At 37.9% G+C, this 17,121-nt stretch overlaps 1 protein-coding gene across 1 annotated transcript in view; it reads left to right on the plus strand.

Moving 5' to 3' along the window:
- The window catches only part of GABRG3 (gamma-aminobutyric acid type A receptor subunit gamma3), a 325,926-nt gene extending 310,916 nt beyond the window's left edge, over positions 1-15,010 (plus strand). Inside the window, exons 7-10 of the mRNA XM_050900977.1 lie at positions 1,105-1,257; positions 9,071-9,267; positions 10,816-10,845; positions 14,732-15,010. Coding sequence (XP_050756934.1) covers positions 1,105-1,257; positions 9,071-9,267; positions 10,816-10,845; positions 14,732-15,010 — 659 coding nt within the window. The remainder of the gene's footprint in view (positions 1-1,104; positions 1,258-9,070; positions 9,268-10,815; positions 10,846-14,731) is intronic.
- The last annotated feature ends 2,111 nt before the right edge of the window (positions 15,011-17,121 follow it).

Consider the following 17,121-nt stretch of genomic DNA (forward strand, 5'->3'; position numbering starts at 1 on the left):
TTCTAGAAAGTCAAGGTTTGTAACAAGAAGCAATATAATTTATTAGGTCAAGTCTGACGTAGTCAGACAAAACCCCTATAAAAGTTCTCAGGCATATAAACTCTTCACATCTGAAATGGAAGCAACGTACTTCAAGCAAAGTACAGAAATTGGTCTCAGTTCAGTTTCATTACTGTTAATCACTGTGACTGTCTGAGAGAAAAGGATAGTTAGCATCTATGAAGCTGAGGGAACTGTTAGTAAGGACAGAGGTGATAAGGTCAGTAGCCTCTACTGAGTAGAGAGAGAGGGACAAATTATTATCCCCTGTGGAGTCATGAGGGTTAGCAGAAGAGATGCTGTGAAGAAGATCATATAATGTGAGATAAACTAGCCATCTTACTGAGCTCTTGGTTTTATGATTTTTACCATCCAGCGGAATAATAACCTTTATATCCAGACTCACCTTCTGAAAGTTTACAGATACAAGTGACCACAACTGCTTTGAATGCTGATGAAAAGAAACTCTTGATTTTTAATGATGATTCCTTTAAAAGCATGCAGTCTGACCTCTATCGCCAGCATTGAGGCTCTAGTGTCTATAAATGACTTCTTATGTAAAGGCATACTCATGTGCGTGCTACACTTGCCATAAAGACCCCTACTGCCTGATTCATATCTGAAAAAAAGATAACAGAAGTCACTCAAACCTGAAATTAGGGCAGGGGAGACAAAGCCTGAAGAAGGAGGGATTTTGTGTGGCTTGGTTACAGAATCTGGTGAATGATAGTAGCTTCATATTTGTGGCCATGGAGCCATCCACAAATATCAAGTCTGGAAATTCAAGATGCCTTTCAAAAATTTACTCATCCAGAATGATTACTGAGAGCCTCTGCCTGTCCAAAGAGATCAACATTTCCAGGGAGACCTAAACCTAAAGGAAATTAGAATGGAAAAGTTTATTTAAATTCTATTTCAAGTGAGCATTACTGCACAGATGCTCTCGAAACACTAAGAAATATTTCATATGCAGTGTTTTTATGAAGCTTAAAAAATTAGCAGGTCAGTGAACAACTGTCTGTATCTCACCACAATGTCAATTTATTTTCTGTGCTATTATTGCAGGTGATTATGTAGTCATGACTATATACTTCGACTTAAGTAGAAGAATGGGATACTTTACTATTCAAACATATATTCCCTGTATATTAACAGTTGTTCTTTCCTGGGTATCCTTTTGGATTAAAAAAGATGCCACACCAGCAAGAACAGCATTAGGTAAGTTGTTAATAATTCCCTTTTCTGCTCTCTTTGTGTAGTTCCTACACTATCAATTAAAAATGGCAGCTTCCTTTCAAAGAGTCCACTAGCTATATGCTTTGGATTATTGCTACCACATCTTGCAGACCCAGATCTATTATCACTGAAGCCTCTGGTTTTCTGCCTTTAACAGGGTAATTAAAAGTAAACTACCCTGACCCTTTGGAATGACATTGCCACCTATTTTGCATAATATTCTAGAATTAATGTCTGTCTCCTTGTTCTCACTATGATATTTTAGTGACATTTTGGAAGAATAAATTAATTGCACTGCTGGCTTCCTTCCCTTCTGAAACTCTCCCCCACAGGGCATTATGTCTTATATATACAGAAAACTGTGGGATATAATAATATTAACTTATGCAAAGTGTTTTAGCTTGTGTGCTTGAAGTTAAGCTCCACACTGGGTGTACAGATATTTTTCATAGATTGTGGAGATTTATGGTGGTATAGGTTTTCCAGCAGCTCATTTATGTCAGGACCAGCATGTGCATTTTGGCATTGTGCTTTAGAATACACTTAGAAATGTTGACCATTTATTCTTATGGCTATAGGAAAACCTGCAGGTTTTGTCAGCATCAAGGGCATAGGGCTATATAATTGCCACTTATAGGTGTACATCAGAACTGAAGGAAAAACAACATTTTAGTCCAGATTGTGGCTGCCAGGGCTGCCAATACTAACTGATTCAGAAATCTACCAGTCTAGGAAAAAGGGGAGGCTATGTCAAGGTTTACATGTCTGTTTTCAAGTGTAGAGTTTACCATTCCCAGCTATTCATTGCTTCCTCCTGCTGGAGTTTGTTACCATCTCCAGTAAACCAGCTGGGCTCTCTAAATCATTTCAGTTTGAAAGAACAAGTTATTAAAAACTGACCTACCTGACTTTTTGGACTGAAATCAGATGGGAAGCATTTGTAGGAGCAGCTGAGTCCCCAGGTTTGAGAGGGTGATACTGCTGCAAGGAAAGACTGGAGGACAAGGGCTGTGAACAGGCTGCACCTCCTTGGAGGACACGTGAAGGCAGCCTGCAGCAGGCATGATGTTCTCGAGTGCTGCTGTGTGCCGACAAGCCTTCGTTCAACCACAGTATAGGAGAGGCCATTTGTACAAACCACCTCTGTTTCCCACTCCCCTAATCAGCAGATCAAGAGTCATCAGTACTCCTCATCCTTTTTCATCCAAGTAACTAAGTGTTTACCAGAAATGGTGGTTACTTACGTGTGAATCCATTTCTGTTAGCTCTCTTTCAAACACCATGTAGAGGTGCTCTGCTTGATCTCAGGAGGAAGACACCTTGTTTGACAACGCAGCCTTATACAGTTATTCAAAATTACTTGTCCTGTTTCAGTCTGTTTCTCTCTCCTGCACTAATAAATCTGAGCAACAACCAATTTTGAGGGTGCTGTGGTTTCTAGCATAAGCCCCCGAAGGTTCTGAAGGGGAAAAGAAAAATGAAGTGCTAAAGAGACTTTGAAGTCCATCCACTCAGAATGAGATTTTAGCTGCTAAGTCTCTTGAACTTGTCCAGAAGTCTGATCCCACTTTCTAAGTCCTTCACTCATGCAAAAAACACGCAGTCATCTATTCAGGGTGCACTAAAGCCCGGGTTACAAACATTCTTCCTCCCAAAACTTCTAATGCTTCAATAGCTTAGTAACTTTCAGCTGAATGATAGAAGAAATACGTTACCAAAAATATCCTCTAAGTGTAACTCCCTCACTAGCCACAGCTTTATTTAAGCAATGAAGCTATATGCCAGTCATTCCTGCTATCAATCCTTAGGCATCTTCCTAGGGGGATGTTGTATCAGCTTTAATTCTTAGTGAGTGACAAGGGGCATCCTTCCAAACCAAGAGCAGCTCAGTGGCATGGAGCTATGGAACAAGATCAGTAGAAAAAAAAGTCTCAGAGAACCTGTAATAAGATAACTGCAAGCAACCAACACTGGTTCACACTTTACAGATAATTCTGTATTAAAACCCATTTTGCATGAGGTCAGCAGAAGACCATAACCTGCTGGATTTGCTCCAGAAGTTTGTAAAATTAACAAGGGTAGGACTTCGGACCATTATAAGTCATGACGTGTCATGTGGGTCCAGTTTTCTGAGGTTATTTTCCGAGAAAGGAATATTCAGTTCTCACTCCCTTCATGTGAGTGCCAAAGTGCCTTTACACTGTGGCTCCAGCAACGTGACAGACCCTAAGACTTACAGTTATTCTGTGATCCCCTCCACCTCCAGGACAGCACGAAGACTATACAAAGGTGAGGACAAAGCAGCTGTACAACTCCCTGTTCCTGGCTGTGTAGACTTGCCTCTGATAGCCAGAAAATTGAGCAGTAGGCCTTTAGCATACTTCTCTGCTGAACGCCTTTCTTCTTAAATCAGGTGACTCAATGGAGATAAGGAAAGATTGACCATGCTCCGTCTTTTTAAATAGGACTCTGAAGCCCCATGTGTGTGCAGAGAGTCACACAGCATCCATTTGGATTATCCTTCTTAATACATAACAGAAAATGGAGAAAAGGCATCTAACAGTTTGCATTACTGATTTTCTGTAAGTAGTGTTCATACCCTGTCCCTGAGGGCAGTTCCCCACACCACACAGCTCCATTTCCCAATTAATTAGACACAGAAGTAGCTTAGATCACTAGTCACAACAGCGTGACTCTCCCTGCCTCACCCCCTCAGCCAGCAGGAACTTCAGACAAAAAATGTATTCATATACTGAGGTCATGAATTTGAAGTAAGAACATAAAAATGAGACGTTCCAAGGCTATCATGACTAACTTCTAAAATTCTGATGAAGAATTAAATTACTGGGCTAAAATGTAACTTTTTTATAAATAAAGTTAAATGACAAGAAAATAATATATACATGGGTCACCTTTTTTTGTGCACAGAGTCCTGTTGCTCCCAAATCGGCAATGGTCTGTTGATTCTTGGGATGCAGTAAGCAGATGTTTCCAGTTTACTGTAGGTCTGCTTATATAACACAACTTATAAATCTGTCTGAGCAACAACACATATCCACATTTGGATAGCGGCACATGGTGAAATTGTGAGTAATACAGCCAAAGGCAAACCACTGAAATTGTCCTGCTAATTAGTTGAAATGAATTGTAGACTCAGTGCACCAAACCTGCTCCGAGTATAGCTGCATTAATGTAAAGAGCTAGCATCAGGGAAATATTTCACTCTCTGAAATTAATGAGTAATTTCCTAAGCTATTGGCAACTACTCACAGTTACATGAAGGACAGGTTTTATCCCTTTCTGAATAACGCAAAGTAATAAGCTATTTCTGTGATGGAAAAATTAAATGCAAGCGGGGTATTTGGCTGTGAGGGAAAAAATGGGACCATAAGTATCCTTTCATCAGCGCTGTCCAGAGGCATCAAAGTGCTCTTTAAAAACTTGGCATCATAGTCCCTTTTTCACATGCACTTTGAGGGACTGAGGCTCAGAGTGGCAATGTGACTCACTCCAGACCACCTGAAAAGTCAGTGGGAAACTGGAAATAGAATTTGAGTGTTGGATGAGAACTGTGTTTTGTGTTCTCAGGTTATTCTGCCCTCCATTCAAAGAGAAAAAAAATGGCTCTCTGCTGCTTCTGCTTGTCTCTAGTAATCAAAATTATCTTCTCCCAATGTTCATAGTCAAGAGCAGCCAGCAAGTGTCTGAAGAAGAGTTATGATCTGGAAAAGAACAGGTTGTTTTCCTTGAAGGTGAATGGAATTAAGTTAAACTGAAACTTTCATCCCAGTTTCCCCCTACTTTTTCAAAATGGGTATAATACGTAAGAGGACTAGGCAGTTACTATAGAGCAACTTTAAATTGCAGTTCAAAAAAATACAATGAGTATCAAGGCCAGCAATGTATTGATGTAAAAGAAGATACAGATGATGTTTAATAAAAAATGAACATTGCTTTCCTTGCCATTCCATCTTATGCTCGTGCACTAGAAAACCAAGCAAGTGCTCTAAACAGGTGCCAGATGAGAAAGGTGGAGAAATTAAGTTTATAAACAAGTGATAGCATGAGTAAAAGCAGTACACCTTTCCTCCAGTGTCCCACCAACATACCCTCAGGAAAATAAGAAAAAAAGAGCCTCGCCGACCAAAGAGTTTCTAACACTGAACTTCCTGCTACCTCACTTTGCATACGGTTGTCCAGTAAGCAGCTTTCAAACAGTAATACTTTTAAATAACTGTTTAGGCCAATGATCTAAAGGTTAAGGTGTTTTCATGCATTGTGTATCCCTGCATCATTTGAATTCCCAGACAGTCCTTTTTGATTTATCAAATACCATCTTTGGTATGGAATTTTCTCAGAGAATATAAATGTCACAAAACTGTATCTATACACAAACTTGTAAACTCCCACTTACACTTGTCTACCTGAAAATTTTGAAGCCAGGTTACTTCACAGCTGTCTTTGGCTGATATTAAAATTTTATTGAAATATACAGTTCATGAGCACTGTGAATTTCAATAACAGATGCAAAGCTCACTTTGCCATACAGGCCTCCCCAAAGTGAGAGACTTAACAATTTCATCTGGCAAGGTTTATTGCATTTGAAATCACTCAACAAACTGAATTTTCTTAGCATGAGAGATAAAATGAGCTAAGGGTATGGAATCTAGATATTCTCTCTGGAAATAATGGGTGCTGCATTTTATTGATATATGCATATCTATATTCCGACTTGTAAATACATAGGAATACAAAACTGTATCATCTGGTGCACCTTCTTTCTCTTTGCTCTCTGTACGTATCCCCATAAGACTCATTTTAATATTTTAAAATTTGTGCCAATGTGTTAGATGTAAAATTGATACACTAGATAGAATTTTTATTATTTCAAAAACTCATTGTTTGTTTATGATGTGAGCTGGAATCCAAGTCCAAGCCTCAGCTTAAATGAAGAATGATGCTTTTCCATTGGATTTCATATCATAAAAATATTTTGTATAAATAACAGAAGTAAAAATATGTTTGTTTTACCTTTGGATGTTTCCATCTATGTGCTCAGCAATCTTGTCTCATGCCTTCGCCATAATTTGAAATGTGACATATAATCCAGAAACTATGATGGCTTGTGATAACGTTAAACTTTCCTTTCCCCAAGGTTTTATATTCTGGTAGCAAAATGTGATTTGTTGTCAAAGAGACTGAGGATGGACACTATTAATATCTTAAAACCAAAATAAATCTTACACCATCGCTGTGTCTATAAATTTAGTAAAACTTACTTTGTTTCAATAGCTAAAATTAGTCCAGAGCCACCCAAAACTCCCAGATTCTGTATCAGTGAGGCATGATTTACTGGGCTGGTTTTGCTTAGTTCTCACCTAGAGCTTCTAGGTTTTCAGAGTCTCAAGCATTTTGGGCAGGCATTTCACATTCAGGCTTAAGGCACGGATTTAGGACTCGGGCTGAGTTGAGGACTTCTATACTTAAGCATAGAGACTAATGGTAATTTTTCTTTCACTTCTCTGCCTTCCTGTCCATAGTCACTCTGGAAGCTGGCCGTCATTACAGATACCTGCACAATACTTCTTGTCACAAATAATACAAAGTTATACCTCCATTTCAGTAAAAATAGAGGAAAAATATTACATTATCAATACAGCATGCAGTAGAAAAATTGCAGACCTTTGCAAAAAAAAAATTTTTTTGAGCATTGCAAGCTTTTTTTTCCTTTTATTTCTTTTTAGCCTTTTAATTAAAAAAGTGTCCTAAAGTAATCTGAGATCCTATCACAGCATGAGCAGGAAATAAAACCTTTCCCTTGAGTCCAGGTAAAAAGGACACTGTATATTGTGCTGGAAGAACACTATAGGTTTTGAGGAATGTTTTAAAGGTAGTAAAATACCTGAAAGCAGGTGCACGTACATGTGGCTCTGAAAAGGACAGATTTGTGTTAGAAATCTAAATGTGGGTTAGAAAATGTTAAAGAACTTCATTTCATATTGTAGAGTATGTCACAGTCTGGATACAGTTCTTCTGAAGTTAGTGACTCCCAAGGCCTGAGTCAGGGTCATACAGAAAGCCTAATTAACCTGTAGTTAGCAAGGGCCAAATCAAGGCTAGTGAGTCAACACCTTTTGCAGTTGGACGTCTTTGCAGTTGACTACTGTGATGAATGACTAAGCATGGGCTTTGTCTCTGGAGCTTTTTCAAAGCATCAGCTAGCTACAGAACTCATGTTGAGGGGTCTGGAGAGGTTGCTGAATCATGGCAGCCACATGTGCTTATATTGGGAGGTGGCACAGATGACAGGAAACAGAAATATTTTCCCAATAGCTTTTACATGTCCAAGGTACACACAAAGTCCACATTTCCCACTTCCTATCAGCATTGCTTTCATCTTGATTATTAGGTTGTAGTTTTTTCAGCAACTTTTTCTTTTCTTTCTTTTTTTTTTTTTTTTGTTTCTGGGTAGTGGATATTTAAGGAATACAATTAGTTATTATTCATTGTAGAAGAAGTTTGAGACCTAGGCAATAATATGCCTTCTGGCTCCTCCAGGGGCTTTCCGACAGTTTGAATGGGGAGGGTTATTCTTGTGAATCACTGTAGTTTCTCTCAAATGCTACAAATCAGAGGTGGGCATTCCTTCATAAAGAGAAAGTAGTCAAAAGTAATCCACAGATACTTCTTTCTCTCCAGAGTGCTGTTTGTGGGAAGTAATTTTACTATAAGGCATAATTTCAGTCATCCCCTGCCATTTCAAACACTGTGTACCATTGCAAAATATCACTTTAACTATAAAAAGAAAGATTACCTTATGTTATGTTGTTTTTAGAGCAGGTTCTCTCTTGAGATTATTTGAGAGAGGGCTTTATTTTTCTTCCTAAGCCATTGAGGAGTTTTATTTTTTCTATCAGAAGGCTTGCAGTTCATAACATATGATTAAAAGCATCAGTCCAAAGTGGGAATTAAAAGACTTCTATTTCTCAGGAATGAAGAGAAATTACATGAATTATCAGCAGCCAAATAACTGACACCCCATAGATTTCATTCTAGGACTGGTTTTATTGTTTCAGGATATTTCATACTAAGTAATTCCCATTATATTCATTATTACTATATCAATCTAAGATGTGATGCTTTGTATGAATTAAAAAGGCTATTTCCATTAAGGTAACACCTGAAGTTTGTATAAGAGTCTGTTTTCCCTTACTCAGAAGGAAAAGAGCAGTGGAGGACTCCCAAGGAAGCAGTGGTGTGAAAACATATTTTCTAAATTCATGGTCAGAACTTTGCAGCAAAATTTCTTTTCTTTTCTCCCTCCCTCCCCTTTTTTCTTTTTTGAGCACAAGATTTTTCATGAGAGCAGTACTGCTGTGAAAAAGACCATGTTTCCTTCATTGTTTTCTTGGTTTCTTATTTTTTATTTTTCTGGGTTTGGTATCTTTTCTGCTTTATACTTTTCTTCAAAAATGTATTCATTCTCTCCTTCTACCTCACCCCCACCTCCAACCTAACTGGGACTAGAAAAAGGAATAGATGAGGAAAAGCATATTGAAAGGCATGGGAATGTCACTTTTGCAAAGATGAATATAAACAGCCGAGGAAATCTTTGTTTACAAAATACCACTGGCTCTACCGATGTTATTTTTCATTATTTTTTATACTACCAAATGAAATTAATGTATTATTTGGGTACACTTTGGATTTCTGTTTTGTATGTTTGTTTCCAAAGAGTCTTCTGCGACATGGAGAAATGATGTTGCATACAATTAAATCAAGTTTCTCTCTGCAGGCATCACCACAGTATTGACCATGACAACTCTGAGTACCATTGCAAGAAAGTCATTACCCCGTGTCTCCTATGTCACCGCTATGGATTTGTTTGTGACTGTATGCTTTCTATTTGTCTTTGCTGCTCTGATGGAGTATGCAACCCTCAACTATTACTCAAGTTGCAGGAAACCAAACTGTACTAAGAAGAAAAAGTCGGTAAGATGGGAGCATTTAAATTTCTTTTCTAGCATGTGCATGGCTCAGAGAGCAGAGAATCACTCAATGACAGCCTGTAATCCCATGATACTCCGCTCCTCCGAGCTCTTCCCAGTTTGTGGTGTGATCTGCCCTGAAAGCTGATGGAAAATAGTTACCCGCAGTAACAGTAGAAGCAGTTATGTGCCTGTTGAGTGAGGTCTGTTCCTAACAGAAGCAGCCTGCTGACCATGAGGCAGCAACCCTGCTTATGCATCTTCTGTCTTCCAGTTACTGTGCTTGTAGTCATGAAGGGCTCCCACTGAAAAAGATTGCATAGCTTTTTGCACAAATATATGCACGTCCATGTATATTCAAATGCATCTGCTATTTCATGGCTTAACAGGTCTAGAAATATTTATGAACTTTACAAGCGGGATTTCCATGTCTCCACTGGGAACCAGCACTTGTTTTTAGCCCTATGCACAAAGGGGCTTGTTCCTAAGTACAAAAACAGAGGAGGTCACTTACAAAGGTTTTATACATGGCTGCATTTTTGGCCAAAAAGACACTTCCAAGAGTGACACTCAGACACAGACAAAAGCTGTTTATTTAGAATCAATTAAAACAATCATGCAGGAAGAATTGCCTGGTGTACTTCATGATTGACAACAAGAATGAGAGGGGGCAGTATAATGGAGAAGAATTTCAGTGTAAACATAGGGAAGGGGAAGTGAGTTGCCCACTCAAGATCAGTGGAAAATCTTATGTGTTTGAGATCGGTAATTGGAGATGTTGGATGCCATTTTGTGTAATGGAGGAAATAAGGACATTTGAAATCAGAAATACAAAGCCAAATAGGAAAAACGTGAAGGAGGGGACTGAAGAGAGAGAAGGCTAAATTCAGGGAATAATAGGTCACAAGGTAAAAAGGGATTGAATGAAGAGCTATAGAAAACGATTGAATGAAGAACTAATGAAGGAAAAGCTGAAACAAATACAGAATTAGAGAAAGCCTAGAAAGCCATAGACTTAGTCATTGAAAACTCCATTAAACCTCTAATAGCTTCTTGTAAAAATGCATTCCACAGAAAAGGCAAAAGACTGTTACCAAAAGAAAAGCATGAGACAATCAAAATGAACTTGCTAATGATCAAATTAAAGTTGCCATCTTATAGAAAGACTGAATGAAAAAGTCATGAGTATCTTTGTGAGTAGGATGTATTTCCAGACATGTGAATGAAGATGAGGGAAAGCATGCAACATTGATGAGATTTGAATTAACACAAGAACAAATGCTCACTTAGCTATTGTTTGCTAAATAAATAAATTTAATGGGTTGAACAAAGATTTAAAGTGGATGGAAACTAGGTGCACATTCTGCTGAGGTTTCATGTAGTTTTAAAGTGTACAGAATATTAATCTGAATATATAGAATACTCAGTATGAAGTGTTTTATGGACAAATGCATTGAAAGGCTTGGTTTAAGGAATGCTATTGAACATTTGATGCATATGAAGCAATAAGTATGTTTTCTCCTGAGTAATTCTTTTGTTATCTTTATTTAAGCTACCTGATGTCAGTTTTGGTCATGTGATGGTAAGTAAACTATTTTAGTCAGTGAGAGCAATGGAGGCATGAATGTATGGTTGACATTTATTTGCAATAATTCCTGAGAAAGCTGTAACGCGATGTTATGCTTTATCTTGACTTTACTATAAATATTGTTTTGCTTTTTTGTTAAAAGGTCAGTTTGTTTTTGGCTGTGGTGGAGGAACATAGCTGCCTCTTTCTATAAGGACTTATCAAATGATTAGGGAGGAAGAAGGGTCAAATGTAGAATATTGTGTGTTATTTTTACCTCAGAAATTTTGTGTGTCTGCTTTATAGAATATTGCAGTTTCTCATTACATTTTATAAAAAAGTAATAAGCACAAGTTATGTCATAAACTTATATGGAGTTTTAACTGAGTTTCATAGAAAATAATTCATTTGTGCATGTCTGTAAAATCTTTAGCAAGCTTTCAGGTGGATTTTCAAATAATTTAGGCACACAAGTTTAACACAATTAGTTGCACTCTGTCTACAAATAGAATAAATTCTATTCCCCAAACCTCTAGATAACTATTTATATATGTACAGCAGTAATAAAGTTGAAACTGAGCACAAAGTTGTGTCTCTTAGTTGTATGAAATCTGAAACTGGAATACATACTATAATATATATAAATATAAAGCATGCAGAGGGCCAGTTAATCAGCTGGTTGGATGGCCTACCTCCCAGCTATCAGATCCAAATAAGAACACGGACAGAACTAAAACATTGCTTTTGCATTTCTTGGTTTGGATATGCTGAAGTTTATCATTTACAACTGCTAGCTCCATGTTACTAGCTTACCTTTTACAAATAATGTTATATACTTCTTTTTTTCTTTTCTTTTTTTGTTTTACATGAGTTTTCTGATGTATTTAAAGAGCTCATTTACCATTGAAAGTCTGCTTATTGACAGTGAATGGTTTACAGCAAGCATTGCATTTATACATTTACTACTGCTGTCACTCCCTGGACAGACTTTTCTGAAAGATTAAGTTAATAAGGCACATTGAATGCGTAGCAGCACTTTCCTTTTTCCAATTAAAAAAAAAAAAGGAAAAATATACACAATTAAAATTACAATAGGGTATAACACTTAGTCTTTGTCTAGATCTAGTCAGTCTGATCTGCTTGGAAAGTATTTGCAGTCTTTTCAAGTTTTTTAGTCTTTTCCTTTTCCTTTTCCTTTTCCTTTTCCTTTTCCTTTTCCTTTCCTTTCCTTTCCTTTCCTTTCCTTTCCTTTCCTTTCCTTTCCTTTCCTTTCCTTTCCTTTCCTTTCCTTTTCCTTTCCTTTTCCTTTTCCTTTTCCTTTTCTTTCTTTTCCTTTTCTTTCTTTTCCTTTTCCTTTTCCTTTCTCTTCTCTTCTCTTCTCTTCTCTTCTCTTCTCTTCTCTTCTCTTCTCTTCTCTTCTCTTCTCTTCTCTTCTCTTCTCTCTTCTCTCTTCTCTCTTCTCTCTTCTCTCTTTTGCCTTGCCTTGCCTTGCCTTGCCTTTTTTCACTGTAAGACAGATATTGAGCAGGGCCTTGTTCTATACAGAAACAACTTCCATGTTCAAATTGTAGCATAAACTCCATAAAATAAGCAGTGTCTGACCCTCAAGATATCATCTTGTCTTTTCCAGCCTTGTAGTGATGCCACCTAAAAGGTGAAATTTATTAATCTTAGTAAATCCATGTTCAGGTAATCCCACCCCTTGTTTTTCCTCCTAGAGAACACACTTATACCTTGTCTGAAATAATTTTATTAAGCGTATTTAACACTGCATCTGAACTGCCTTGTCCAGGGCACCTGAGAAGTGCCTTACCTTGCCAGACCTCTCAGGTGGTCCTGGGCTGGCGCCCACTGTGCATGCATCCCTCTCCTCCCAAATCCAGCTCAGCAGGACGCACATGACACAGTGGGTACCATCCACCTTCACCTGGTATCTAGTCACTTCAGGACCCCTCCCAGCTGACAGAGATTAAAGCAACCAGATTAATCTTTCTGTATTATATCAGGGTATTTGTTTTATCTTCTCTCCTGAGCAGATAGTTGATATAACAAAACAACAACAAAAAACCCCATGCTATTTATAGATGAGAAAGGTTCCTTTGCAGAACCAGGGCACTTATTTATCTTTACTTACCAAAATCGTCTGGAGAGATCTAACTTAGCCTTTCTTCTTTTTAACATAAATATTGTAGCCAGGCATAGAAAATTTCAGTCCCTGAGTAGGAAATTTTCATAAAGTCCTGCAATAAATGAACAATATGTGACACAGTGGTATAGCAGAATTCCATGTATACTTTAGCCATAGCTTTTTTCTCTCCAAAGTGCTACGGTCGAAAAATGATTGCTTGTACAATAATCTTAGAACTTTCCCATGTGGCAGCACATTGTAAAGCTCTGAAACCAGCCACCTGAAACTTTACAAATGAGAGAGAAGACCATGAGGGTGTAATTTCTGTCATCTAGTCTCAGAGATAAAGTCCTTCACAACGAATAGATTTGCAATAATCTCCTTCTAAACTGCAGTCTGTTTAGAGTCCACAGCACAATGCACCTGAGAGATTTTAGCCATTTACTTATCATGAGATTAATTGTGTCCTAGAAGTTATTGGCTGGATACCATAGGGCAGTTGTTCAGATATAGTTATCTATATTGGAGATGCCAACATCTAAGCAGAGGGGTGCCACGTCAAGTTCTCAGCTCGGGGACCAGCATTTTTAATGAGATGGGTAATATTATTGTGTGCCAAACCAAAGGATTTGTAGAAAGAAAATGAAGTCAATAGAAAAAGGAAAATTTCCACTGAGCACATCAGTCCTATCACTGATCTGTTTCATATCTGGACTGAAAGTTTTCAGAAAAACCCCAACACCTTCAACAGGAAATGTTGAGTACTTTGTATAGTAAGTGTGGAAGCAGGGGTCCAGAGCATCCTCCAGAATGCAAGCAGGCATGATGCAGAGGCATGACTAGCTTGTTAGTGCATCCTCAGCATGCTCCTGCAGGCAAAGGCAATGCTCAGCGCAATCACAGGGAGAGGAAGGGCCCTCGAGTTGGAGAAAACCGCACTGACAGGGCTGGAGTCTGCTTTGCCAGGGTGGTGCAGACAGGCAGCAAAGCTGACGGGACCTTTCCTGGTGATGCCAGCGGAGGAGGTGACATTTGTGAGGATGGAATGGGTGGCTTGATGAGAGAGGAGACTATTGTGAGAAAGCACCTTTCATGAAAAGGAAACGGTATGACAGAAAAGCTGACAAAGTGTAAACAGGGAGTACACTGAAGAAGGAGAGGTCTGTAGGCGCGAGTGGTACCGTGAGGATGCGTGATACTAAAGTGTCCTATTTCTGAGCATGGTTAGTGTGATAAGCACTAAGTGGACGTGCCTAGGGATGGCATTTTGAAATCCTATACTGAAATCATCACTATCTGTTGCTGACCATATCTGTTTTTATAAATCATGGTGAAGTAAAGAGGCAGCGAATACAGCTATACTAAGTGGAGATCATTCTGTAATTAAATGGGGAGGGGGGACATCTTCCTTATTTTTCAGAATCCGTTCTTAAATGTAGTAGCTGCAAGTGTTTAAAGCAACTTGCAAATAATATTCTGACAGGCAAGTGAACTGCTAAGTGTGAAAAAATGATTACTAAGAAATACATGCTTGAGTTTTACCCAAGTAGAAAATACACCTAGAATTCTTTAACTTGCTACTCCACAATGTCTCTATGGAAATTCATCTGAAAAGGCATCTTTTGAGGGAAAAAAAGATGCTCCCTAAATCTAGAATTCCTATAGTATCGACCTCTTATTCTCAGCTTCTGTGATTTTTCCCAGGATTATTAATTGTGATCTGCATCATCCATGGAAGCTTATCAAACTGTTGGTTTCTTTTTCTCTCCCCAGAATTATTCTGTACTTGATATGAGACCACCAACTACAGTCATCACATTGAACAATGCCATGTATTGGCAAGAATTTGAAGATGCATGTGTCTATGAATGTCTGGATGGGAAAGACTGCCAGAGCTTTTTCTGTTGTTACGAAGAGTGTAAATCAGGCTCATGGAGGAGAGGACGGATTCACATAGACATCTTAGAACTGGACTCTTACTCTAGGGTCTTTTTTCCTACATCCTTCCTGCTGTTTAACCTGGTCTACTGGGTTGGATACCTCTATCTTTAAATGTTGCCTGTAGTGGTGAAGACTGCTGTGTTTTCACACTGTGGAGGGATGGTGAAAGTGCAGAAAAAGTGAAGGACACGGTCAGTTTCATCTCAAATTATAAAGGCCACATTAACCTTCACCATCACAGAGCCTGATGAAGAATTTTAATATGTAAATGCCTCAAAAAGAAAAACATGGAAGAATTGTCTCCTTACTGGTATTCATTTTAAGGAAAAGATTCTTACAAAATTCAGCTGAATTTGTAGTGTAAGCGATGTTTATGATAATTATTGTATTTTAGAATCTCTACTATTCTCCCTTGGCATAGAAGCTATATACAATTCAGGCAAAGGTTAAATATGTCATTTTTGTTTTTCATTCCCATACTTTCTTCAAAATGCTGCCATATCCCTGAGGCTCAGAGCAACATACACTGGCACTGGCAAATAAGCCAAAGCCAATGAAACCACTCATTTGTATTTAAACTTACTTGAGCTATATCCCATAGGTTTTGGGAAATATTTCATTGGTGATCTCCTTGCTACAGAGAAACCACCAAAAGACAGTAAGAAATGTCTCTGGTGGGATCAAAACATGGACGTTACTTTCTGCAAAGGTCTGGGATTCATGGAATTAGCCACTTACCTACATATATTGGTTTTCACTTAAGGTGAAAAGGCACAGTTATAAGAAAGCTGTTATTTTGATATAAATAAAAGACTTGCCTATCTCTGAGGCAGCTGTAGGCCTAACTTCTACAGTTTTTCAAGCTTTTAACTGTCTTTTTTATGACTGGTTAAACACAGGATGGTCACTGATTTCTAAAGTACTCTACTTGAAGCAGGACAAGATTCCTGCTTGTTTGTGTCACTGTAGCAGATCATAGTTGGCCATGAGTAAAAGTCACTATATAATAGCACTAGGAATATGTGACTTTCTTTAGATTGCAATTTACTAAAAAGTGCTCTCATGCATTCTTATTTTTTCTCTCAAAATTATTTTACAAAATTGAAAAACATGTGTGCCAAAGGACATTTTTTTGTTCCTTCCATAAAGTTAAATATTGCAGTGCTTACTCGTGGCAGTTGTTCCCTGTGTCTGAGCTGAAGACTGAACACTTTTGACTTGAACAGTGCATTACGGGAACTCAATTGTCACACTGGGATTAAACATGGAATAGTTGCCACATGTAGAAAAAGGTTGTTTTCATTTTTTTCCTAAACCACCAACTATATTTTACCCTAAAAAGTTATCTTGTATTTTTCAAGCTTTTGACCATTAAATTCTTAAACTACTCATTGTTTCAAAAACTAGTTTTACAGTGTTAAATGATTACGTCTTTTACAGACCGTCTCAGTAATTGTTATTAAGCAAACAAAACAGATTCAAAAGTAAAGAGCAGTGGCTTTTCACCACCCTTTGGATGACAAATGGTTGCAAATGATTAAAGTTAAAACATAGCTAAAACCAAAATTCTGGTTTTTTTCTCTTCTGGAGGACCTGATAATTTTTTTATCATCTCAAAAAAAGTGTGTCTCTTCCACACAGTATTTGATAAAAAATGAGTAGTAGATGTGATTGAAGAGCAGTTCCTTTTCTCCTCAGAAGGAAAATCCTGCAAACAAGCAAAAACTAATGCAATGGTAATTCTAAAGGAACAGAAATGCTGTCATGTTCTTTGAAACTTCACTGTCTCTCATTGCTGTTGCTCTGTGCTTCCAGTGAGTTTTTAATTGAAAAAAATTACTAACGCAAAAGTTAACTGTAGTTATTCAAAATACTTTCTTTTGTTTTTCACTTGTGTAAAATATCAGAGACAGAGCTGGGTTTAGGTGGAGGAGGGGAATCACTTCTCCAAGGATTGACAAAATTCAAATTAGAAGCACAGAGAAGAAATATTTTGGGGCAGGATCAAAACCTTATTTTTAGCAAAATCTGCCCAATCTGATGTCTTGTAAACCAATGATAACGTTCTGATTTCAAAATACATGTTGAAGTTTTTGCTAACTCTCAGTAGCAAATTACTCTGTAAAATCTATTACTCTGTAAATCTCTGTGTCCTGCACTTGGAAGTATGGATTTTATTTAAGGATGAGAGTTATATTTTCAGCAGTGCAAGAAGGAGATGA

Source organism: Gymnogyps californianus, chromosome 1 (assembly GCF_018139145.2).
Source record: "Gymnogyps californianus isolate 813 chromosome 1, ASM1813914v2, whole genome shotgun sequence".
Classification (NCBI taxonomy): Eukaryota; Metazoa; Chordata; class Aves; order Accipitriformes; family Cathartidae; genus Gymnogyps; species Gymnogyps californianus.